The sequence below is a fragment of the Arachis hypogaea genome, chromosome 6, assembly GCF_003086295.3.
Source record: "Arachis hypogaea cultivar Tifrunner chromosome 6, arahy.Tifrunner.gnm2.J5K5, whole genome shotgun sequence".
In the NCBI taxonomy this organism is placed as follows: domain Eukaryota; kingdom Viridiplantae; phylum Streptophyta; class Magnoliopsida; order Fabales; family Fabaceae; genus Arachis; species Arachis hypogaea.
The window spans coordinates 110,336,317-110,360,552 of record NC_092041.1 but is presented as its reverse complement, the minus strand read 5'-3'; the positions used below and the strand labels follow the sequence as shown (position 1 = coordinate 110,360,552).

Here is a 24,236-nt window from a genome sequence, read left to right as displayed (position 1 = left end):
AAATTTTAATTTTAAAACACAAAATTTGAATTTTTTTAGTATTTTCAAAAAGTGAAAAGTCAAGAAATAAAAAATTTTTAACATAAAAAAGACTGAAAATTTAATAATATTTTTTAATAATTAAAAAATTAAAAATATTTTAATAAATATTTTTATTTTATTTTTATATTTATCTTAAACTAAATAGGATATTGAAATATATCGCAATCTTATACACTTTATCTAAAATATATTACAAAGATTTAATTTAGTCTGTCTTTGTATTCCTTCAATATGCAGCCTAATAGATGGACAAAAATAAAAGTAATAAAGCAAAAATAAAAGCCACATTTTTATTAAAATTATGTTTTATTCTTTTCTCTCAACATTACAACTTTATTCACCACCAGTAACAACGCACTACCACTCTCAATTTTCATTGTTCGTAACCCTAAATTTTAAATTATAAATTTTATATTTTAAGTTAGTGTTACTTTTTTTTTTCAAATATTTTCTTAGTTGAATTTTTTATGTTTTTATTATTTTTAATTTTAATTAATTTTTTTAATTATCAATTATTAACTACTTTATTAGTGAAAAAGTGTTAACATCAATATTTTTTTAATAATTTTTTATGTCAAAATTTGTTTTTTATAATATAATATATTAAAAATTTTATGATCAATAGTATTTTATTTATGTCGAAACTTATCGATGAGCAACTACTCACTATTATAAACACAAAACACAGTTTGTTAATTCCTTGAAATTTTACTGAACGATATTTGATGGTGATTAAGTTAAAACTATCAAATTTAACAAAATAATAATAATAATAAATTATTCCAAAAATAAATAGATACAATTGGATGATCTTATATATTCTCTTCATCTCTTCTAGTAGTCACGACTCACGAGTGAGTATTCTGAAGTTGCAAATAAAAAACGGGATAAGAGACTATGTTCTAATTAAAATACACGTACATGTCTAGCTATTATTATTATTATTATTATTATCACCACAAAGGATTCAACAAGCTAAGTGAATAAAAGGGTTGTGGGAGAGACAATAATTAGTGACTTTCATGAACAGTTATGTAGTAGTGTACGGTGGTAGAATTTGAAACAAAATTTTAGGGGTATATAGAGAAGATAATTGTCAAAATATTTTTAATATAGACCTCATTTAAGATAAATTCGTTTAATCTTATCTCTAGTTTGGATGATATTGTCAAATTTAAAGTCGTTTTTCAATGTCTCGTTCTAAAAAATTAAGGTCAAACTCATCAGATATAACTTTTTGAACTTTTGAAAGTTGTATCTCACTTTTTTCATAATTTATTAAAGTAGAAGAACTATCTATAGATGTTGATATTGTAAAAATTATATGTTCTCCTTCTTAAATATTAGTCTTCCTCTTAAAAAATATATTAATTTTTTAAATTTTTATTATTATTTTATATAAAAATTTGAATATATATTCTGTAGAATATGTAAAGAAAAAATTAGAAGGATAAATATTAAAATTTATAATATTTATTGATTTTTTTATCAATTTATATAAATACAATAATATTAATATTTATTGAATATTCTATTATTTTTTATCATATAAAAAATTAAATTAAATAAAATAAAATATAAAATAATATTAAATTAAATAAATAAAAAATATTTAATTTTTTATATTTAAATTTAAAGGTAGAGAGAATATTATTTATTAAATTTATTGGATACTTTAAGTTATAATAAAGTATTTAAATCAATTGAATTATTTTTTATCTTTTAAAAAAATACAGCTCCGTTACTGATAAAATATGAATTGTGAATACTTATAAGATAATATGAAGTAGAAGAAATAAAAATAATAAGATGATTGGAATATTATTGTTAATGTATTATTCATCAGGCGAAGGCTTCAAGTGATGGATCGTATCCCGTGGATAAAGTAAAAGAAATAAGTGGAGAGAAGCCGCTGAGGAACATAATTTTAGTAGTTTATTTATTTTTCTTTCTAAGGCTAAGCTATTATTAAAAGAATGTGACAAAAGAACTATTTTTGTAGCTCAATCCCTTTGTTTGTAACAAGTTAACTCGCAGAGTCACAGATACGCATGAAAAAATATAAATAATTTCAGTTTATTAAATTATATATCTAAATGTTTTAAAATAATATTTGGGATATTTAATTAGTGTAGTTGATTTTGGTGGGAGAATCGGATACTACTGTTTTGTTGATTTTGTTTTTGTTTATTTAATTACAAAAAATATATAACGTAATTTAATAGTTAGATTGTTAAAATTATAATTGTGTTATATGTATATTAAAAATTAATTATTTGTATAAAATATACATTAAATATATAAAAAATAAATAAATATATATTTACAAATATATAATAGTTACTGATTATTTTATATATATATATATATATATATATATATATATATATATATATATATATATATATATATAACATTTTTATAAACATATATTACATACAAGGTTAATTATTTAATAGTGTGAATCAATATATAAACCTTACACTTGGTAAAGGTATACTATTTAAATTCGTAAAGTTTAACTAATATTTTACATTGTTAATAAAAATAATTATAAAGAATTTCCATAGTATGATAAATAAAATTCCATTTCAAAAAATCAAAGACATTACCCATGAAAATTCATATTAACCATATATTAACAAGAATTAAAAAATACTTATAAAGATTAAAACTTAAACTTTAATTCTTTTATTAATCAAATATAATTATGCAAACTTATATTAACAATAAAAAAAAGACACATATCACATATGTATATAACAAAGACCCATATAAGATAAGCTATAATTCTAAAACCCTAATGAATAGGATAACAATTCCCAAATTAAATTCTTAAAAAAACTTCTTAGTAAAGCAATCAATAAAATACTATAAATATTGATTTTCATTCTAAACTTTAACATAATTCATAGACTTATTTCAAATACCTTAACATTCACAAGAATGTATAGTAATTATGTTCTTCCTTCATATGAACTTGTAGCAACGATGGAATGTCAAAGTATTTGTTGCATATACTACAATTACTTGGATTATAAGTAACTGGATTGTGAGACTTGCTCTTATGGCTGCGCAAACTTTTTGAAGTTGAAAACTTTTTATCACATTGATCACACTCGTACTTCTTTTTTTGATCAGACATGATGAACAATATTCAATATTCAAGTAAGAAAAATATGTAAAATAAAATAGTAAAACAAATAATAAGAATGTATTGAACAACTATTATGGTATAGTAGGTATATATAGAAAAATTTTGTATGCTTTAAAACAAGTGTTATATTTAATTTTTTAGTATTTGATTCAGTTTTCTTATTTAAAAATATTTTTAAAAAATATAATATACATACATAAAATAATGAGAATGAGATATAAATAAATGTAATCTTATACAAATTTTGTAATATTAAAACTAAGAAATATCATATAAAATCATTAGTTACGATGATAATATATGATTAATTGAGGGAAAAAAACAACCACAATAAAAATAAATATTGAAAAGATATGAAATGTTAAATCAGCAAATAAATTAAATAAATCATATTAATTGCTAATAATGAGAGCAGATAATTAAAATAATAGTAAAATCATAAAAAAAAATTCATATCTAAGATATAATATATTTGTTTATCATAATATAATATTAAAAACTTTATGATCAATAGTATTTTATTTATGTCAAAACTTTAACATCGATGAGCAGCTACTCACTATTATAAACACAAAACAGAGTTTGTTAATTCCTTGAAATTTTACTGAACGATATTGGATGGTGATTAAGTTAAAACTATCAAATTTAACCCAAAATAATAATAATAATAATAATGATAATAATAATAATAATAATAATAATAATAATAATAATAAATTATTCCAAAAATAAATAGATGATCGTATATTTTCTCTTAATCTCTTCTAGTTGTCACGGGTGAGTGTTCTAGAGTTGCAAATAAAAAACGGGATAAGAGACTGTGTTCTAATTAAAATCCACGTACATGTCTACCTATATTTTTCCTTATTTATTATTATTATTATTATCATCACAAAAGATTCAACAAGCTAAGTGAATAAACGGGTTGTGGGAGAGACAATAAATAATGGCTTCCATGAATATATTCACTCCCATTTCACTCCCCTCCAACAGCTACTTCCCCCGCCGGCGACAACCCATCTCAGCCCCTTTTGCTGCCGTGAACTCGCCGGAATCTCCTCCCGCAAAGCCTGAAATAGAGCTTGAATTCATTGGGGTATGTTGTTTTTATTAGTGCCATATATCCATACATTTATTTCGGATAAAAATAAGGTAAAAAGTTTGTTAATTTAACAATTATGTAGTAGTGTCTGAATTGTGAATATTTATAAGATAATTTGAAGTAGAAGAAATAAAAAAAAAGATAATTGGAATTATTGTTAATGTATTATTCATCAGCCGAAGGCTTCAAGTGATGGATCGTACCCTGTGGATAAAGCAAAAGAAATAAGTGGAGAGAAGCTGTTGAGGAACATAATGTTGGATAACAATATTGAGCTTTATGCCACCTATGTACGTGTAACGTTTCCTTCCTTTCATAATTTACCCTTCTTCTTCTATGAATTTCGATTATTTTAGACCGCATACATATATACATATACGCTTTCTAAAAATTAACCACATACACCCACTAAAATAATACCGCCTTATTAATATTATTTTTATAATAAAAATTCATGATAGTTAAAAATTATTAATTAGATGATTCAATATATTTAAATAAATTAATATTTAATAATTTTTAATCATCAAAGATAATAATATATGTTAGTTTTTATTTATTATTAATGTTTACAATGCAATATGATTTTGACTTTTGAGCTTTTGAGCACCGTTTCAACAGGGGAAGGTGATGAATTGTGGAGGAGGTGGTAGCTGTGGAACTTGCATAGTAGAGGTAAGGCATTTAGAATGTGTTTAGTTTTGAAAATAAGACAATACAAAATGCTGAAAAAAAGATACAAAAAAATAAAAATATAAAAATTAATATTTTTATATTTTATTTAATGATAAATTAGAATAAATTATGAAAGTTTAATTTATTTTTATTTTTTTAATCAAAAAATTAAAAAAAATATATTATAAAAAATAATAAAAAATAAAAAATAAATTTATCTTTTGTTAGTGTCTTTATCCTTTCTATCAAGATAGATACAAAATACACTAATTTAGTATCTTTAGATATAATATGTCTGTCTATGTCTTATCTGGCAAATATGATTTGGTATCTCTATATTCCTATCTTAGTATCTCGTGTCAATAAATAAACGCAATTTTATAGACTATGTAAAGTACCATTTTATTTGGTTTTAAAAAGATTAAATTTTTTTCTAGATGATTTTTAAAAGAAAGTGTTCGGTAGTCGGTTTCCGGACAGATCGGGTGAGTAGGTAATGGGATGGGGACGCCCTTGCCTTGATCGTACGGGAGTTGGGATTGCCGAGTAGCCGAGCTCTTGTTGTGGAGAGAGAATGAGGGGGGGCGCCACCTGCAAAGACACTCTGACGCTCAAGTCAGCGATGTGCAGGCGGGCAGAATAATTAGGTGGAAGGATATGACGTACCTTGGGAAGGGCAGGTCCTTCCCCATTTATACTTGTCAGAGGTGGGCCCAGAGGGGACGAGCCCACTTTCCACGAAGATTCCTCCGAGCTGTGTTAGGGGGATGTGAGGACGCGTGTTCAGGTGTCGTGGCAAACGCTGAGAGCTCGACCGTTCGGGTCGGGTTCTCGACGGGTCGGGCCGACCCGTAAGTAGCTTTGGGCCGGCCCGCAACAGTGCCCCCACGCGCCGACAATCAGCCGTATAGGCTGTTGGCGGCGAGTCTTCTGCCATCGTTGTCGTTTGGTCGACCGCTCGTGTGAGTGACGCGCTGCCCACATGCGTGCCCGTTCGTGGTTCGAGGCGTTCCTTTGTCGCCTCGTTTTTCGCGCGGGGCATTAAATGCCCATAAAAGATTGAAAATTCCTGTGTGTGTAAAGACAGTTCTGCCCCCAAGTCTTTCGCGCTTCCAATAGAGCGGTTTTGAACAGTTTCATGCTTCTCTTCTTCTTCCATTTATTTACCTCCTTGATCATACTGCCTATTCGTTCCTTCTTTGCTCCCATCACACAAAGGCTGTTTCCATTGCTCTAACGCACATTGCTCTAACGCGCTTCATCCCTGTTTGAACTTCCTCAATTCTTCCAGGTAATTGCTTCTTTTCCCTTTATTCTAATGGTTGTTTGCATGTCTGCCATGATCATTTTTCTTGTTCTTGCTCTATTCTTGCTCTTTCTGGCTATTTGCGAGCGCATTTTGTGGATGCACTTTCTTTTCTTTTTATTGATCCTGGGGGGGGGTTTATGCTTTTGTCCGGTCTCGGTTTGTTTGGTCCCCCTTGTGGCTACGGCACGAGGGGTTTCTTTGGGTTTTTCCCGGGTTCCGACCTCACGGACTAACCGCGCGGTGCCCCCACTGTAGGTATGCCTCGTGTCGTTAGCCGAGCTTCGACCTCCGCCGCGGGTTACGACCCGTACGCGTGGGTAGTTTCCGACCTCAAGAACTCTCCCAATCAGATGGGGGAGGAGGAGCTAACGGAGTTTCGCCAAGCCGAGTATCTCTGTGGGGGTACCGACGAGGAGGCGAACTATGATGTTTATGTCCCCGCCCCTTATGAACGGCTTTATGAAATTAATTTCAATGCCCCCCGGGTTGCCGATTGGATTTGGTTCTACAAGGCCATGTTCACTCAGGTCGGGGTCCGCATCCCCTTTTCCCCCTTCCAGATGGGCCTTCTAAATCGAATATCCGTGGCACCATCTCAATTGCATCCGAATAGCTGGGCGTCCATTCGCTTCTTTGAGATGGTGTGCGAATATCTAGAGCTGCCGACCTCCGTCGACGTCTTCCTTTTCTTCTTTACTTTAACTAATCCTTCCAAGGAGGGGAAACACAAGAAGGGGTTCATGTCCTTCCGGTCTGCCCAGGGTCGGAGGATCTTTGGCTTGTTCGAGGACTCCTATCATGGGTTCAAGGACAAGTATTTTAAGGTTCGTCCGGCTAAGGGTCGCCACCCTTTTTGGTTATCCTTGGAAAAGGAGCGCCTCATCCCGACGTATTGGAGTTTCGGGGCGGGGTCTAATCCTTTTATCAAGGTTACTTATAAAGGGATGTCGGCCGTAGATCGGCGGATAGCCGACATCTTGTTGGCGGTTCTTGGGAGAAATAACGTGAATCCCCATCTTCTCATGGGAAATCGTGAGGTTGCCAGAGATTATGTCTGTGAGTCCTTCTTGCCGTGTGGTCACTTGTTTAAATTTTCCTATTGCTTCTTTTGTTTGGCTTGTTTGACTTGTTCGTTTTTCAAATTGTTTTGTAGTGGGACTTTCTGCCGAGGTGACCGGCATGGACAACTTGTTTCATACTTTTCTTCAAGATGACGAGGGTGAGGAGGCCGCAGGACAACAGGCAACGGTTCCTCCAGAAGTGCCTGCTGCCGACGTTGATGCGTCCACAAAGGCCGCCACCCCGACCTCCGCCGCCACCCCGACTTCCGCGACTCAGATTCCTCCAGAAATTGCTATTCCTGGGCAGTCTTCTTCCTCTCGTCGGGAGGAGGAGGAAGAGTTGTCTATCATCCCTACCCCCAAGAGACAGAGGTCCCAGTCTAGTCCTGAGGGTGTTTTGACTGTTATGGAAAGGAACTTCGATGCCGGAACGTTCATAGACGCTCAACTGCTTCCGGGCACAGAGGATCATTTCCATGGCACCGACCTCTCGGGGCAGGCTCGGTGGATGTACCGCACTCTTCTTCGCGGCGCGGCCATAGCCAGGAAAGCGGAGTTCGAACTTTCTGGTATGGCCTCGCTTCGTCGGAAGCTCGAGTCCTCTGTTAATGCCAATAATAAGTACAAAACTGAAGTTAAGACACTTCAGGATCAGCTGGTCGAAGCGGGAAATAAGGTTGATGCTGCTGAGAAAAAGGCTGCTTTGGCAGAGGAGAAATTGAAGACCGCCGATGCCTCCGTATCCCGTTTAACGGAGCAGGAGACGACCTTGAAGAGCCAATTGAGTGCTGCGCAGAGTCGGCTGTCCGCTCTGGAGAAAGAGCGGGATGATGCAGTGGCGGCTGCCAAGGTAGCTCGGGAGGAAGCCGAGTTGTTTAAGCAAAAGCATAAGGAAATCAAGGAGCAGGGCAAGAATGCGATTTTCATGACTGAAGAGGCGCTCAAAGCTCAGGTGAAGGTCGTTTCACCGGATTTTGATGTGTCGGCGATCGGAGTCTTCAAGACAATTAAGGATGGCAAAATTGTCGATATGCCGAAGAAGTGATGTTTGTTTTGTTTGTACTTTTTGTTGAACGTTGTTATGACTTTGGTGCCCGTTAGTGGGTTTGTGGGTTTGTTTGCCCGTAAGTTTGACTTTTCTTGTCTTATTCGCCGTCGATTTACTTCGTGTTTCCGTTTACTCGCGTTAGCCGTTTATGGCGTGCGTTCTTGTTGTGGTCGTTCATCGTATCTTTTTGAACTGAGGGGCTCTCGGGGTGATCAGTCCCGAAGCCTCGCATCATCGTTTTTATAATGGTTGCTCAGAGAGTTAACAATTGGAAAACGGCATAGACAAAGGTATAATGTAGAAAGTTTAGAAAATAACATAGGCAAATGTAGTATGTAAAGAGTTAGGAGGGTTTAATCATTATATCCAAGATACTGAAGTGCTATTACGAAATAGATGGCTTATGAATAAAACCTCCTTAAGTTATCGGCATTCCATGTTCTTGGGACCTCCTTGCCGTTGAGTCTCTCTAACTTGTATGCTCCTCTTCCGATTACCTCCTTGATTCGGTATGGTCCTTCCCAGTTCGCCGCTAGTTTGCCTTCTCCCGGAGCGGACGGGCCGATGTCGTTACGTCTCAGGACGAGGTCGTCTTTTTCGAACTTCCTTTTGAGCGCTTTGGCGTTGTATCGTAGAGCCATCCTCTGTTTTAGCGCTGCTTCTGCCAGATGGGCCAATTCCCTGGTTTCTTCTATCAGGTCTTTCTCGACGGCTTCGTCTACTCCCTTCAAAAGTAGCCGTGGGCTCGGCTCTCCGATTTCTACGGGTATCACTGCATCTGACCCGTAGGTTAGTCGGAAGGGTGTCTCTTTGGTGGAGGACTGTTCGGTTGTTCGGTAAGACCATAGGACCGAGGCCAGCTCGTCGGCCCAAGAGCCTTTCTTGCTATCCAACCTCTTCTTGAGCCCTTGCAAGATGACCTTATTCGCGGATTCGACCTGCCCGTTTGTCTGTGGGTGTTCTACCGAGGAGAATCTCTGCTTTATGCCTAGGCCGGTGAGGAATTCCGTGAACTTTTTGTCCGTGAATTGTGTCCCGTTGTCCGAGATGACGACCTCCGGGATACCAAACCGTGTTACGACTTGTCTCCACATGAATTTCCTACAATTGGACGAGGATATGCTGGCTAGCGGTTCAGCCTCTATCCATTTTGTGTAATAGTCGATAGCGACTATGAGGTATTTGACTTGTCCCGGGCCGACGGGAAAAGGTCCCAAGAGATCAATTCCCCATTGCGAGAATGGTCGAGAGGCCGTTAGTAAGTTGAGCTCAGAGGCGGGTGCACGATGGAAGTTGGCGTTTTCTTGGCACTTGACACACTTCTTGACGAGCTCCTTGGAGTCAGCCATCATGGACGGCCAGTAATACCCTGCTCGGATTAACTTCCTTGCTAGGGCTTTGCCGCCTATGTGGTGGCCGCAGCATCCCTCATGGACTTCCCTGAGGACGTAGTCCGTCTGGTCGGGATGTAAACACTTCAGCAGGGGATGATTGAATCCTTTCCTGAAAAGCTGGCCCTGGATGATGGCGTATCTGGCGGCTTCTCTTCTTAGCTTTTTGGCATCTTTTTCGTCGTTGGGGAGCTTGCCACTTTCTAAGAAGTCGATAATGGGATCCAGCCATGATGGGCTTAGCTTCGAAAGGTGTAATGTGACTGCTGGTTCTCTTAGTTTTCCTTGTATTAGAGACCGGTTACCCTCTCCCGGTTTGGTGCTAGCCAATTTTGACAAGAGGTCTGCCCGCGTGTTCTTTTCTCTCGGGACGTGCTGGATCGTGACTTCTTCAAACTTTCGGCTCAAGTCCTTGACTTTTTCTAAGTACTTCTGTAGCAGCGAGTCCCTAGCTTGGTAGTTCCCGTTTACTTGGGAAGTGACAATTTGCGAATCGCTGCATATCTCCAACCTCGTTGCCCCGACCTCTGCCGCTAAGGTTAGGCCCCCTATGAGGGCTTCGTTCTCTGCTTGGTTGTTTGACACGGGAAAATCGAACTTAATTTATTGCTCGTATATGACTCCAGCCGGGCTTTCCAAGATAACCCCGGCACCCCCGAACGTCTGGTTGGAGGCTCCGTCTACATGGAGTTTCCACCGTGTGTTCGTGTCTTCGGCTGTGTCCCCCGCTACTTCCACTAGGAAATCCACCATTGCCTGCGCTTTGATAGCCTGCCGGGGTTCATATTGTATGTCGTATTGAGAGAGTTCAATCGACCAGGTCATCATTCTCCCCGCCAAGTCGGGTTTTTGAAGAACTTGTCGGATCCTCTGGTCTGTTCTCACGACGATTTGGTGGCTCTGGAAGTACTGCTTTAATCTTCTGGAAGAGGTCAGGAGCGCCAGAGCTAACTTCTCCAATTTGTTATATCTCAACTCTGCCCCTTGTAAGGCCCTGCTGACAAAATAGATTGGTTGTTGTGTCCTTCTTTCTTCTCGTACTAAAACTGAGGCCAAGGCTTCTCCTGTTATGGCGAGGTATAGGTACAACGGCTCTCCTTCTCTTGGCTTTCCGAGGACAGGTGGTGTCGCTAGGATTTCTTTAAAGTGTTGAAAGGCTTCCTCGCATGCGGGTGTCCATTCGAACGCTATTCCTTTCTTCATGAGATTGAAGAATGGTAGGGCCTTTGTTGCCGATGCTCCAAGAAATCGTGACAATGAAGTTAGCCGACCTGCCAACCTTTGGACTTCCTTGATACTGCCTGGGCTCTTCATTTGGAGTATTGCCTGGCACTTCTCCGGGTTGGCTTCTACCCCTCTTTGGGTTATCATGAACCCGAGAAACTTTCCAGCTTCCATGGCGAAAGCACACTTGAGGGGATTTAGCCTCATACCGTGTTGTCGGAGGGACGCGAATACACTCGCCAGGTCGTTCAAAAGGTCGACAGGTCGTGTTGTTTTTGCGAGGATGTCATCCACGTAGACTTCAACTGTCTTTCCTATGAGGTCGTGGAATATCCTGTTCATCAGCCTCTGATACGTTGCCCCCGCATTTTTCAGGCCGAATGGCATTACCTTATAGCAGAAAGTTCCTCCTGGCGTTATGAACGCCGTCTTGTCTTCGTCTGGACGGTGCATCGGTATCTGGTTGTAACCGGAATAGGCGTCCATGAAACTTAGATACCGGTATCCTGCCGCAGCATCGACGAGTGCATCTATGTTAGGGAGGGGGAAGCAGTCTTTAGGACATGCTTTGTTGAGGTCGGAGTAGTCCACGCACATTCTCCACTTGCCGTTGTGCTTTTTTACCAGTACTACATTCGAGAGCCATGTCGAGTAGTCCACTTCCCGTATGAAGCCTGCTTCTAGGAGACTGGCCGTCTGTCTGGCCACCTCCTCCGCTCTTTCCGCCGACATCTTTCTCCTCCGTTGGGCCACCGGGCGTGCTTCCGCCTTGACGGCAAGATGATGCGATATGATTTTTGGGTCTATGCCCGGCATGTCGGCTGGCGTCCAGGCAAACAAGTCACTGTTGGCTCTTATCATTTCGACCAAAGTCTCTTTCAACTCGTGTGGGAGGTTTTTGTTGACGAATGTGAATCTCCCCTCTTCGTCACCGATTCTGAACTTCTCCAGATCCCCTTCTGGTTCCGGTCTAGGCTTGTCATCTACTCTGGCATCCAGGTCGGCTAGGAACACACCGGACGCCTCCTTAGACTTCTTTCTGAGGGAGAGGCTGGCGTTGTCGCAAGCGACCGCCGTTTCGAGGTCTCCCCTTATGGACCCTATGGATCCGTCCTCGGTAACGAATTTCATGATCAGCAGCTTTGTGCTGATTATGGCTTCGAAATCATTGATCGTTTTTCTTCCCAGGATGATATTATAGGCGGTGGAGTTTCGGAGGATCACGAACTCGGCCATCGCCGATCTCCTGCCCTGGGATTGCCCTATTGAGATTGGCAAGGATATTATTCCATCCGGTTTGATGAAGTGGTCGCCCAATCCTATTACCCCGTGTTGGTGAGTCGTCAGATCGGCATCCTTTAGTCCTAGCGCATCGAACACGTTGCGGAACATGATGTTTGAATCTGCTCCCGTGTCAACAAGGATGCGCTTGACGAGACCGGTCCCTACTCTGGCCGTTATGACCATGGGTAGGTTTTCCGGGACGTCGTCGAACCACTGGTCTTCTGGGCCGAAAGAAATGAGTGGAGGCTTCCTAGGGTTTCGCGTCGACGAGGAGGAGATCGACAGTATCTTGGCGTCCTTCTTACGTGCGGATTTGGATCTTGGTGCGGCGTTTTTGGCCATCACTACGTTTATCACGGTGAGGCCGTGTTCTCCACCTTCTGGCTCTTGCCGCCTTTTTGCCGAACGAGTTTTGCCTTCCTCGTCTTGGTCGCGGTAGCGCCTCCTTGGTTCCCTGATTAGGTGGGAGAAGGCCGCGAGTTTACCTTCCCTTGTCGCTTGTTCCAACGCATCCTTCAGGTCGAAACAATCCTGCGTTAGGTGACCGTAACCCTTGTGGTAATCGCAATAAAGGTTCTTGTTCCCTCCGGTGCGGTCTTTGAGTGGTCGGGGCTTCGGCAGGATTCCTTTCTCGGCTATTTGTTGGTAGACTTCCACGATGGGGAGATTGAGCGGGGTGTAGTTGGTGAATTTTCCGACTCGGGGGAACGTCCTTTGTGCCTTACTCAGCGCTTCTTCCCTGGTTTGTCCCTTTGGCCTTTCCCCATTGCCCTGTTTCCGGGTTTGATTGTAGCTGGGCTGCCGTTTGTTGGCGGCCACGACTCGGCTGACTTCCTCGTCGTTTATGTACTCCTTGGCCACCGTCTGGATTTCATGCATTGTCCACACCGGCTTCGTGGTAAGGTGTTTTCGGAAGTTCTCGTTGAGGAGGCCGTTTGTCAGACAAAGACTGGCCACCGAGTCGGTTAAACCGTCGATTTCCAAGCATTCGTCGTTGAACCGATCTAGGTACCTCCTGGTCGGTTCTCCTTGTCTCTGGGTTATCCCTAGAAGGTTGATAGGGTGCTTGGCCTTCGCTATCCGTGTTGTAAATTGGGCTAGGAATGCACGGCTGATGTCCGAGAAACTGTAGATGGAACCTTGCGGAAGGCCGTTAAACCACCTGATCGCTGGCCCTGCTAAGGTTACCGGGAAGGCGCGGAATCTTACTTCGTCCCCCACTCCCTCCAGATTCATCCTGGCCTCAAAGGCCGTGAGGTGTTCTAGAGGGTCTTGAGTTCCGTCGTACCTCATGTCCGTTGGTTTGTCGAAGTGTTTCGGCAACCGGACCTCGAGGATAGACCGGTGGAATGGTTGACCCAATAAGCTCCAATATCAAACACTAAAGAAAAACATAATAATTCATAATGTAAAGCAATTCATCAAACATTTAATGTGCAAGGAAGTAATGCTAAAGTGAATAGAAGGAATTTATAATACAAAAGAATTCATAAAACATATAATATGTAAAAAAGAAAGTAAAGCAAGTCATAAATCTCTAACTTGCATAGAAGCACACAATTATGAACAAATCCACTGTCTAATCATATTAAGATCAAACTAAAAGTACAATGGAACATATAATTACTTACACAAAACTAAAGGAACACAGTGCAAAGGGCGAAGCGACTCCATTGGTGGCAAAGTAGGAAATTTCTGTGACGATGGAAGTGGAGAACGATGGTGAGGATAGCTTAAAGAGAAACAGGGTCCTAAAATAGCAAGTGAGTTTTTATGTGATGATGAAAGTGGAGAACGATGATGAGGATAGGTTGGAGAGAAACTAAGTCCTGAACGCAGAGGTTGAACCGTTGAAGTGAGTTTGCGTGACTGCGTGAGGTTGAACGCAGTGAAGCAGAGGGAGATGAAAAGGAGGTAAATTGGAAAGAGGATTATATTCGGAAGCCTCTAATTTGCAACTGGAGACAAAAAAAAAAAAAAAAAAAAAACTGGAAATAATAGATAATAGATTGAACTGAAGAAATGCTCAAAATGGTCCTAATTTCAAATCACCATTTAATTTAATCTTCGATTTTTTAAAATGACCAATAAAATTCTTGAAATTCGAAAAAGTGCATCTCTATTAGTCCCTTCCAAAAATACCGTCTAAAAGTTGATGATATGACATTTTAACTTTATGCTGATGTATATCAAACTTAAATTTGATTTAAATTGATACATGAAATTGCTTAATAATATCCAAATTAGTCCATTTTCAATTATAAAACTCTAATCTCCAAATTATTGTTTTCTCTTCTTCGATCTCTCTGCTATCTTCTTCTCTTCTTCGAGCTCTCCATTGTCTTCTTCTTTTCTTCGACTTCTCTGCTATCTTCTTCTCTTCTTCGACCTCTCCATTATCTTCCAGTTCATCTTATTTTCTTGTCTGCATGAGTGATGATGGGTGGTAAGAGAGAAGTCAAAGTAGCTCAAGTAGGAACAACTCTACAGGGAGACCTTATGTCAGCAAAAGAATGTACAACAGTGAAGGTAAGAACGCCATTTTCTATAATTACAGACTTCGGATGGTGATAAAATACTCAACGACGACAGAGAATTCTGATAGACTATTTTATGATTGTCCAAATTATGAGGTAAGGTTATGCTTCTAAAGAAAATGTTAAGATAGTTTCACTTTGAGTTTGGATTCACCTGCATTTTTTACTTTGCAGTGTGTAATCCATTGTAATTTTTTCTGTTGGATTGATGGAGGTGAAGAACTAGTTTGTGCAAACACCCATTTCACAAAAAAATTTGCATGAGTTCAATTAGAAAATGACAAACTTAGAAAGTGATGTTAAGACCTTGAAGATGATGACAATGGTTATCTTCTTAAAAGTGAAAAATACATTTTAGCTTAATGGACGAACCTGTAAAGATATATATATAATTTAAATATGTGTTGAGTTTAAAATTAATCCAACCACATTATATTAACTTATAATTAAAATAGTTTTTAGGTAAGTGTACTGATGTTGTAGTTCAAGATGAATATGAACTGGAAGATAGTGGAGAGGACGAAGAAGAGAAGAAGACAGCAGAGAGATTGAAGAAGAGAAGACAATAATTTGAGGATTAGGGTTTTATAATTAAAAATGGACTAATTTGGATATTAAGCAATTTCAAGTACCAATTTGAATCAAATTTAAGATTGGTACACATTAGCATACAACTGGAATGCCACATCATCAACGTTTAGACGATACTTTTGTAAGGAACTAACAGAGATGCACTTTTTCGAATTTCAAGGATTTAATTGGTTATTTTAAAAAGTTGAAGACTAAATTGAATAGCGATTTAAAATTCAGGGATGATTTTGAACATTTCCTCGATTTAACTTCTATCGAAGCTCACACATTTCTCAAATAAAATTTGGGATAAAAAACAATTTACCTTCCATCATTGGTTCATATGTAAGTATTTACTAAACTTTTAAAACTATAATTTGAGATTTTGAAATTCTCTCCCTCACATACATACATATATAATGTTTTGCCCACAAGTATTCTTCTATTAAGTAACAATTGTGTTATCTCGATGGTGGTTTTGGAGCTGGAGGTAAGGTCTAAATACCTTATAAGTGTTGTCGACATTTTCACTTAGACAATAAAAATATTTACAAGAAACTAATACTTAAATTAATAAAACTTTTAATAAATTAAGTGTGAGTTGAATTGTAAAAAAATACTTGAATATTGAGGTATTTATAAAGTGAATAATGAGATTGAGTCATTTTTTTGGAGATAACTTTAAATAATCACAGGTAGTTATTTGATTATTTTTTTATAAAGTGAAAAGTTATACAATTATATCCATATCAAAAATAATTAAAGTTGTGAGAGAATATTTAGCTTATTTTTAGGACAACCCCTAATTTTAAGTACACAACACACCCACACACTCCTCACATATTTTCACAATTTTTCTCAATTGCATTTTCTAGGATTTGAACCCTAAACCATGAGGTGGGGAGGGGGAAAAAATGCCACTAGAGCCAAGGCTCATTGGAAGCAGTGACTCAATCTGAAGAGGACTATTTGGTCAAATTTAAATTGGACCGCTTCTAATCCAAATATTTTTTTTTGTGATTAAGGATAAAAAAAACACACAAGAAAAAACTAAGAAGAAAAGAACATATTCTTTGTTAAAAATTCAACCAAGTTCTGCTGGGACAACAACCACTCTATATATAAAAAAAAATTTTTGCTATGTAATTTGTCGGCTGCATTCGCAATCTATTGGATTAGAGTCAAATCCACAGTCCAAGACTTGTTACACAGTTTTTGGATCTTGACCGTAAGATCAAGATAAACACCGGAAGAATTTTAAACTTTTGAATAATAATATGATACACCTCAATACAATTCGTTTCACAAATAGTCTCTTTAAACTCACAATTTTAAACCAAATAGAAATTATACAATATAACAAAAAAACTCACTTCTAACCCAAATATGAACCGTTATTATATGAAATTCTTTCCACCACGCATAACACTGTTTGAAGCTTATATATATTAGGAATTAGAAATATCAAATATCAGTAAAAATATTTTAGTTCCTCCATAAATGAAGAATATCTTGAAAAAAAAAACCTCCATAAATGAACTACTACAAGATTTTTTTTTTCTACTTTTAGGGCCATCGTTTGGTTGGAGAGAATATGAAAGCATAAAGAAAGATGAAACTAAAAAATGAAAAATAGATAGAAAAAAAAAGTCATATTTAGTTTACAAGAGAAAACAGAGAGAAAGCGATGAAAAAGTACATGGAAGGCCGGCCAGCATTAAACTTTTCTCTCCACATTTATTCATTCTTTAATTGCAATTATTTATTTATTTATTTATTGGTGTGTTGCAGATACTTGAAGGAAAGGATCTTTTAAATGAGAGAACAAATACTGAGCTTCGATATCTTAAGAAGGCATGTATTCTATCCCTTAATTAAGGTGTGTATGGAATACAATAAAATTGTAATTGATTTATTTTATAAATCAAAATTTTTTTACTTAGAGTGAATAGAAAATAAGAATTGAATTGATTTGTTAATCTTGTTAATTTACTTTATTACTTGTCTCAAATCTTATCAATTTTTTTATAAATTTTTGTTAAAATTAAAATAATTTAGTGTGTTAAAAATATAAAAAAAAATCATTTTTTATTCTATAAGTATTAATATAAAAGTAAAAAGTTTGGAGATGGAAGAGGTGGTAATCCTGCCACCAACAACAGTAGTCTAGTCTCCAGTGACAACAGTGGTTATTGGTAATGATAAAAGATTATGTGATAAATAAAAAATAAAAATATAAAATCAAATTATTATATAAGTAAATCAATCAAAATCAATTTTTATTTTATACAAGTTATTGCAAACACAATAATTAATCTCAATTCATTTTAAATAAAATGAAATCAATTTAAAAATATATATTTTCTTATTTTTATTTTAATAAGTTTGCTTCTATCTAATATATGATTTTTTTTTCGATCGTTTGTGTTACAAACTCGACCCAAAAGGAGAGAAGAATTCATGAGGTGGCGTATATTCAGCTAATTTATCTCCTTTGATATTGTCATCAAAGACATACAATTAACTGCCTATACGTCAATTTCTTCCATAAATATCTGTATTACAACAATATATCACTGTACATATCTAAAATATAAGAAGATCATCTAATACAATTGAAGTCACGTAATGCATCAATGTTGGATATCACTCCATAATTTCCATGCTTCAATTTTGTCTGTCGCCATTTGTTCTCACTTACTTCTTTCCTTGAAGCACCCCTCCACCTTATATTCAATCAGAGGCTTGTTATTGAATGAGTTACACACACAGTTCAATCCAGCTAAACTAATTCTTGTTTGATTATTCTTTACTATTTATAAAACCTGAAATTAGGTACTAATCATTTGATTTTTGGTGTTTCTTTACAGAAACCTGAATCTTGGAGGCTAGCTTGTCAAACTATTGTTGGAAACAAGGAAAACTCTGGGAAGGTATCATTCAAAGTATAATATATATATATGAATTTAATTTTGATGCACTGTAAAATAGTTTTACACGTGCATATAATTACGTAATAATACATCAATAAAAATAACTACTTTTTACATTAACCGCGTAAATAATAATCTAAAAAAAACAGATGACGATGAAAATGTAATGGATTTCAGGTTATTGTTCAAAGGATTCCTCAGTGGAAGAAGTAATAGAGAAAGCAGCTCATGATGCAAGCTTTGAAAGAAGTCCACATATGTAACTGCTGGATATTATTATTTAACATTGTTCAAACTTCATAATATAATTATTGAAAATCAATGAGATCTGCAAATATATATTAGATTTGTTGCTAAAATCAACAATTTTTATATCATGTTTCTACCTAATGAAAGTATTTAACCAAAAACACAGAAAAGGATTTCATTGTTTTAGTATCCTAGTGTCTTTTACTTTTAGGATTGTATAAAAAAAATACAAATACAAAGCAAAGAAACTTTAAAATTCTGTAATATATGTGTGTTTGGTTTGTGGTTGGTCAGCCCGCAACCTTTATGTGAGTATGAAGAGACTATGCTATTTGAACTATAGCTCAGTAGCAGTTAAACATGTATGTTATTAAATATATAAAAATAATATTTAATTGCTATTATATTTATAAAATGTTATAGAACTAAATGTTCGTTTGCTTTAGAATAATAAATTTACTTTTTCTCAAGAGTTAGACGAATTACAAGAATTGGATCGAATCGAAAATTATTCCTGCGAATAAATTTTGATGAGTGAAGGAATTTTAAATTCACGGATAAAATAACTCCAAATTTTAAAAATATTTTACACCTGCAAATAAAGTTAAAATAAAACTTAAACCTTAAACCTTACTCTATCCAATCTATTAACATTCCGAAATTCTAACATATTGACTTGCTTAAGCTTGGAAACATCATAAAAAAAAAAACACACAAGATGAGAAAAAGAAAAGCCAATCCCAATAACAACCATTCATATTTGTAAATGCTTGTTACACCATATAAATGGAGGGAAATCCATGATCATGAGGTCTTAGAAGGAGAAAATGAAGAAATAGTAGAATTATTATGATTATTATTTCCAATGAGAGGATGCTTGAGACTAGCTACATGGTCTAGTCGTTTCCAAGCTTCCTTTCGCTTCTCAGCTTCTAAGTTCAAAATGACCTTTTGCTCCTTGAGTCGAGAATGACAAGAAAGGAACAACTTCTTATCCATGTCCAAGAAAGTCTTTCTAATGTTATGAGTTAAAGTCACAACTTCTGAGTTCCAGTGGCTTTTAATATTTCTCTCTAAAGCTGGAAATATGATAGGTAGGATTGTTTGGCAGTTTTGAGCAATTAAATTCGCAATGCGCTCATTGTTCCATAACAAAAGACTCTTTTCAGCTACCTGAAATAAACCATCAATGTTTAATAATAGGAAAATTATAGATAAATAATGAAAATATTAAACAATGTGAACAATGAATATGTCGACAATTCTCGTTAAAGTAGTCATTGACTTTTGAAAATAACCAAACTGATCCATAAATTTACAAATTGTAAATTTTTGTTTGTCCCTAATTCAGCTGCTGTTGAAGCGTTACAGTGCCAGTGTAGCATCCCTAACAGTAAGATAATGTGGCTAAGATTTTAGTGTAATCAAATAAGTATCTCAAATTAGTTAATTGAGCTCATTTTAATGTCTATATCAATATAAAATCAATTAACTAAAATAGTTTAATTTACCAATCTAAGACACTTATTTAATTATAATGAAGTTTTAACTATGTCACCTTAGTGTTGCAGGTACCACATTAGTATTTTAACAATCCATATTAGCGTTATAATTAGAAAAAAAACGATATTCATGATTTGTAAATTTAAGAATCAATTTGGTCATTTCTAAAAGTGATGGATTGTTTTGACGAAAACTGAAAATTTCAAGGATCAAACTCCATTTTACCTCATTTTAAATATATAAAATAATATGAATTTAATTTTGATATATTAATAGTGAAAAATATTTTACATAAATATTTAGTTATATTTATTCTTTTAAATAATTATTTACAGAATTAATATAAAAATTATTATTTTATTGATATAATATTATATAATTAAATATATATATAAAATTATTTTATACTAATAATACATTAAAACTAAATTCAAATAATATCTGTATTAAAACATGCATAAATATGCGACAACTAGTTTTTATATTTACGAAACATTTTTGAAAATCAAATTGGCAAAGCATGACAATAAAGACATGTGTAGAGCCCCATGTTATAAGCTATACAACATGACCATAAAGGCATTTTTTTCCAAAAATGTTATGCAAACATTTAGCTTCTATTATATTTATGAAATAAGAGTTTACTGATATTATAAAACGTTTTTATATATTTATCAAATTATATTTGTTTCTTTTACGATTATTTATACAATCAATATAAAAAATAATTATTTTTACAAACATGACGTATGTAATTAAATACACATACAAAACTATTTTATACTAACAATATATCAAAATTAAATTAATTCAACTATGGATAAATAAAGTATAAAAGATTTACCTGAGAGTGTGAGCTATTAATGCAACACCCAATTCGCCAAAACAATGGGACCATGACCCTTTGGAACTCTACCATATGAATTGATTCCAAAATTTCTTCAATTTCACCCAAGAACAACACCTCCTTTTGGCTATTTGTTATTGGCCAATATTTTAACAAACCCCTTATCACAATGCTTGATAACTTTTGCTCTTTCTCTATAAATAGCATTATACAATATGATAATTGCTGAAAATACACTCCCAAAGATTTTGGCTTATGCAATGGGATCAAAACTCTCCACAAAAATATCTTGTGTTCCTCCTTCAATGGCAAAGTGAACCCACTAATCACACTTCCATAAAACTCTAACAACTCACCAATCCCACGGTGTTTCTCATTCTCATACACAAAACTGTAGAATATGTTGTTAACTGATTTTCGAATATATGATCTATGCATTGTGAATTTCCCATAGAGCCTATGTAGAATTGTCTTCAAGCAATCTCTTTCTCTTGGATCTCCAGATTCGAATAAATCGAGCAACTTCAATATAAATGAATAATCGATGTATTTCTTTGCAAGTTTTACATCTAGGCCCGGTGAAGTAATGAATTTAAGCAATAATTCGTAAACAAATTGGAGATGAGGCCAGGCCGAGTCGAATCTAGGTTCGCCATCGTCACTATAATTCGGTGGAAAAACCCTAAATAGGTTTATGGTAAACATTCCACGCATGGCGAGAATGGTAGTTTCATTAAACTTGTTATTACCATCATACGAGCCCACAAAATCAACAAGTTCAATCAAAATTCTCCTCTTTAGATCTCTTTGCATCATTATGTCTTTGTTGCAATTAGGGTTTGTAAAATCAAATGTGACACAACAAAGGCTCAACTTACTCATGAATAGATTCAACTTTTCATCATTATTGGGAACATCCTTGAATGGCATGGAAGGTTGAGTAATCCCAACTGTCATATTCATCAAAAGAAATAATGGAACTGAAGATTCTTTTGTGGTGCTAGCTTGTGCTAAGGAATCTTCATCAATGTGCGACCAACAGCCCGTTCTAAGGGCGCATGACGAATCAATGGTGGAAGGTGAAGAGTCGCCTCGACTCGACTTCTCCGAATCATATTTTAGCGGTTTTTGAGACTTCTTGCTAAGAAATTGCTTGAGCATTGTTAACCTAGAACATAAAATTTGTAGAATCCAATGCTTTTAGATATAAGCCATGATGAACAAAGAAAATTAATGAATAAGGTCTAGCCCTATTCAACAATTTCCATAAAAAAAAAAGAGGTTAGAAATTACAAATTAGCAATGCGTGAAATTAAGGTGCACATTTTGAGACGGGTAGGAGGAAATATATGATTTTGAGGCATGCATTGAGGGAAAAGAAAACCAAAAGATGAACAAAAAGAGGAACGGGAAGTCTTAGTTAGAAGAAAATAAAGGGGAATGATTGAAAATAATGCTTATGCTTTTTACAAAATGACTCAAGGAGAAGAATTGAAAGTAATGATAATAACTTTCCTACATATGAATTCAACTTCGCATTTTTGTTTTTTTTTTTTTTGTTTCTTTTCTCATAACTAATATGACAATCAAAAAGGAAAAGACAAACCGTTTTCAAATTTGGAAAAGGAAGATTGTTGGCGAACAAATAAGATCTAGACATTGGTGATTATTATGATGCTTAACTAAGGAACGAACTTATTATTTGTTTTGTTAATGATAATTCATATCAACTCTCTCTCCATACAACTGAAAACGTTAAAATAACACAAAAAAAGAAAAAAAGCAAAACAAAAAGTATAATGGGTTTTCTGTTTTTCTTTCTATCTGCAGCAAATAAAAGCTGTTAATTTACTTATCCATTTCCTTTGTCTTGCAAAATTAATAATTAAAATTTATTGACAAGTTCCGATTTTAGTTTTTTTTTAATATTTTTATTGTTGTTTATTAGTTTAGATGCTCCTTTTTCATAAAAAAATATTATACTACTGTAAATAAATTTAATTATTCTGTTATGATAAGTTTGATATGATACATTTAATTATTTTAGTAGTTGCTTCTTTAATTAAAAAAATTATAAATCGATTTGTATAAATATACATAAATACATGACTAAATTTTTATGGTGGTTTTCAAAATTTATGCCTTTAATTTCATCATTATTTTATTCCTTTATATTTAAAATTCATTATACTGGTTTTCGAGATTTAGCTCTAGGTATTATATTAGTCTCTAAATTCTTTTCGACGTTGAGTCAATAAATAAAATACTGGGTTAACTCTAACTTGTCATGCTAGACACATGGTTAGTCGTTTCATTTATGCGCTTAAACAAGACAAAACAAGACCGTTTTAGAAAATGAGAATAGGTAAAATGGTTTGTACATATATATCGTATAAACTCTTCTTCATCTTCTTGTTTTTGTCTTGTTTAAGCACCAAAACAAAATGACATTGTTTTGTGTCTAGCGTGACAAGTCAAAGCTAATTCAGTACTTCATTTGCTGACTCAGTGTTAAAAAAGATCCAAGAACTAATATGGTACTAGACCTGAATCTTGGGGATCGATCCAGTATAGTAAATTTTGGATATGAAGGATTAAAATGACGAAAGTTGTGAATCCAAAAGATGACTTTAAAGATTTAGTCCAAATATATAATAACTGATTTGATAATTGATTTTTTGTATATATATAACATTTTTGTTAAAAAAAAGACTTTTCATTATATCAATTTTGTGTATGATATTTAATTGTACGGTAAAGTGCTATTTTGGTCCTCAATATTTGAGTCAAATTCTAATTTGGTCCCTAAGGTTTTAAAAGTTTAATTTCTCATCCAAAACGTTTTAAACAGGTTCAATATGGTCCTACCGTTAAATTTGACATTAATAGTTAATCAAATATGTGACGTTTACATTAATAATGTTATTAGTTAATTATATCTTCTTTCATGTATTAGAAAAACAAAAGCAAATTTTTTTTGTAACACTTCTCCTCAATTTTATTTTTTATACAAAATTCTAAATCTTAACAATCAATGATAGTAATCAGTGACTAAGAGAATGGGGGGTTGAATCTTAGCCCCATTTTGCTGAATCTTACTTTAGCCTTTTTCAACAAAATAGCACGAGATATTTTGGCTTTTGTCTCGTGTTGAGTTGAGAGACACTTTTGTTTTGTCTCGTGCCGAGTTGAGAGACACTTTTGTTTTTGTCTCCTGATTAACAGAAACAAAGAAAGGAGTAGAAAAGAAGAAATAACACCAGATATATCCTGGTTCAGCTACTAGGTACAATGTAGCTTACAT

At 35.0% G+C, this 24,236-nt stretch overlaps 2 protein-coding genes across 4 annotated transcripts; one reads left to right on the top strand and one right to left on the bottom strand.

Moving 5' to 3' along the window:
• Positions 1-3,956: 3,956 nt before the first annotated feature.
• LOC112755659 (photosynthetic NDH subunit of subcomplex B 3, chloroplastic) lies at positions 3,957-18,752 on the top strand. Of its 3 annotated transcripts, none has more exons than XR_003179057.2 (6): positions 3,957-4,295; positions 4,478-4,591; positions 4,923-4,976; positions 17,192-17,279; positions 18,271-18,333; positions 18,511-18,752. XR_003179057.2 is itself a non-coding variant. In XM_025803892.2 (6 exons), exons 1-6 carry the CDS (start codon positions 4,146-4,148, stop codon positions 18,544-18,546), a joined length of 480 nt encoding a protein of 159 aa, XP_025659677.1. In that variant the 5' UTR covers positions 3,957-4,145; the 3' UTR covers positions 18,547-18,752. The 3 variants fall into 3 exon arrangements, 2 of the variants coding, with proteins under 2 accessions (XP_025659677.1, XP_072053731.1); XM_025803892.2 differs by having other exon boundaries at positions 17,192-17,254; XM_072197630.1 differs by lacking the exons at positions 17,192-17,279; positions 18,271-18,333; positions 18,511-18,752 and adding an exon at positions 15,286-15,604.
• A 534-nt stretch (positions 18,753-19,286) lies between these two features.
• On the bottom strand, positions 19,287-22,202 carry LOC112754167 (serine/threonine protein phosphatase 2A 57 kDa regulatory subunit B' kappa isoform-like). The gene is made up of 2 exons (XM_025801744.3): positions 20,930-22,202; positions 19,287-19,755 (listed from the first exon to the last, which is right to left on the bottom strand). The coding sequence occupies exons 1-2, from the start codon at positions 22,091-22,093 to the stop codon at positions 19,387-19,389; spliced, it is 1,533 nt and encodes a 510-aa protein (XP_025657529.1). The 5' UTR covers positions 22,094-22,202; the 3' UTR covers positions 19,287-19,386.
• Between the last annotated feature and the right edge of the window lie 2,034 nt (positions 22,203-24,236).

Excerpts from the sequence above, each read along its gene's own strand:
- LOC112755659 (XM_025803892.2), top strand. The coding sequence starts at position 4,146 with ATGGCTTCCATGAATATATTCACTCCCATTTCACTCCCCTCCAACAGC. Across the intron at positions 4,977-17,191 it reads GTGGAACTTGCATAGTAGAG|ATACTTGAAGGAAAGGATCT; the intron begins GTAAGGCATTTA and ends GGTGTGTTGCAG. Across the intron at positions 18,334-18,510 it reads ACAAGGAAAACTCTGGGAAG|GTTATTGTTCAAAGGATTCC; the intron begins GTATCATTCAAA and ends AATGGATTTCAG.
- LOC112754167 (XM_025801744.3), bottom strand. The coding sequence starts at position 22,093 with ATGCTCAAGCAATTTCTTAGCAAGAAGTCTCAAAAACCGCTAAAATAT. Across the intron at positions 19,756-20,929 it reads TTAATAGCTCACACTCTCAG|GTAGCTGAAAAGAGTCTTTT; the intron begins GTAAATCTTTTA and ends GGTTTATTTCAG.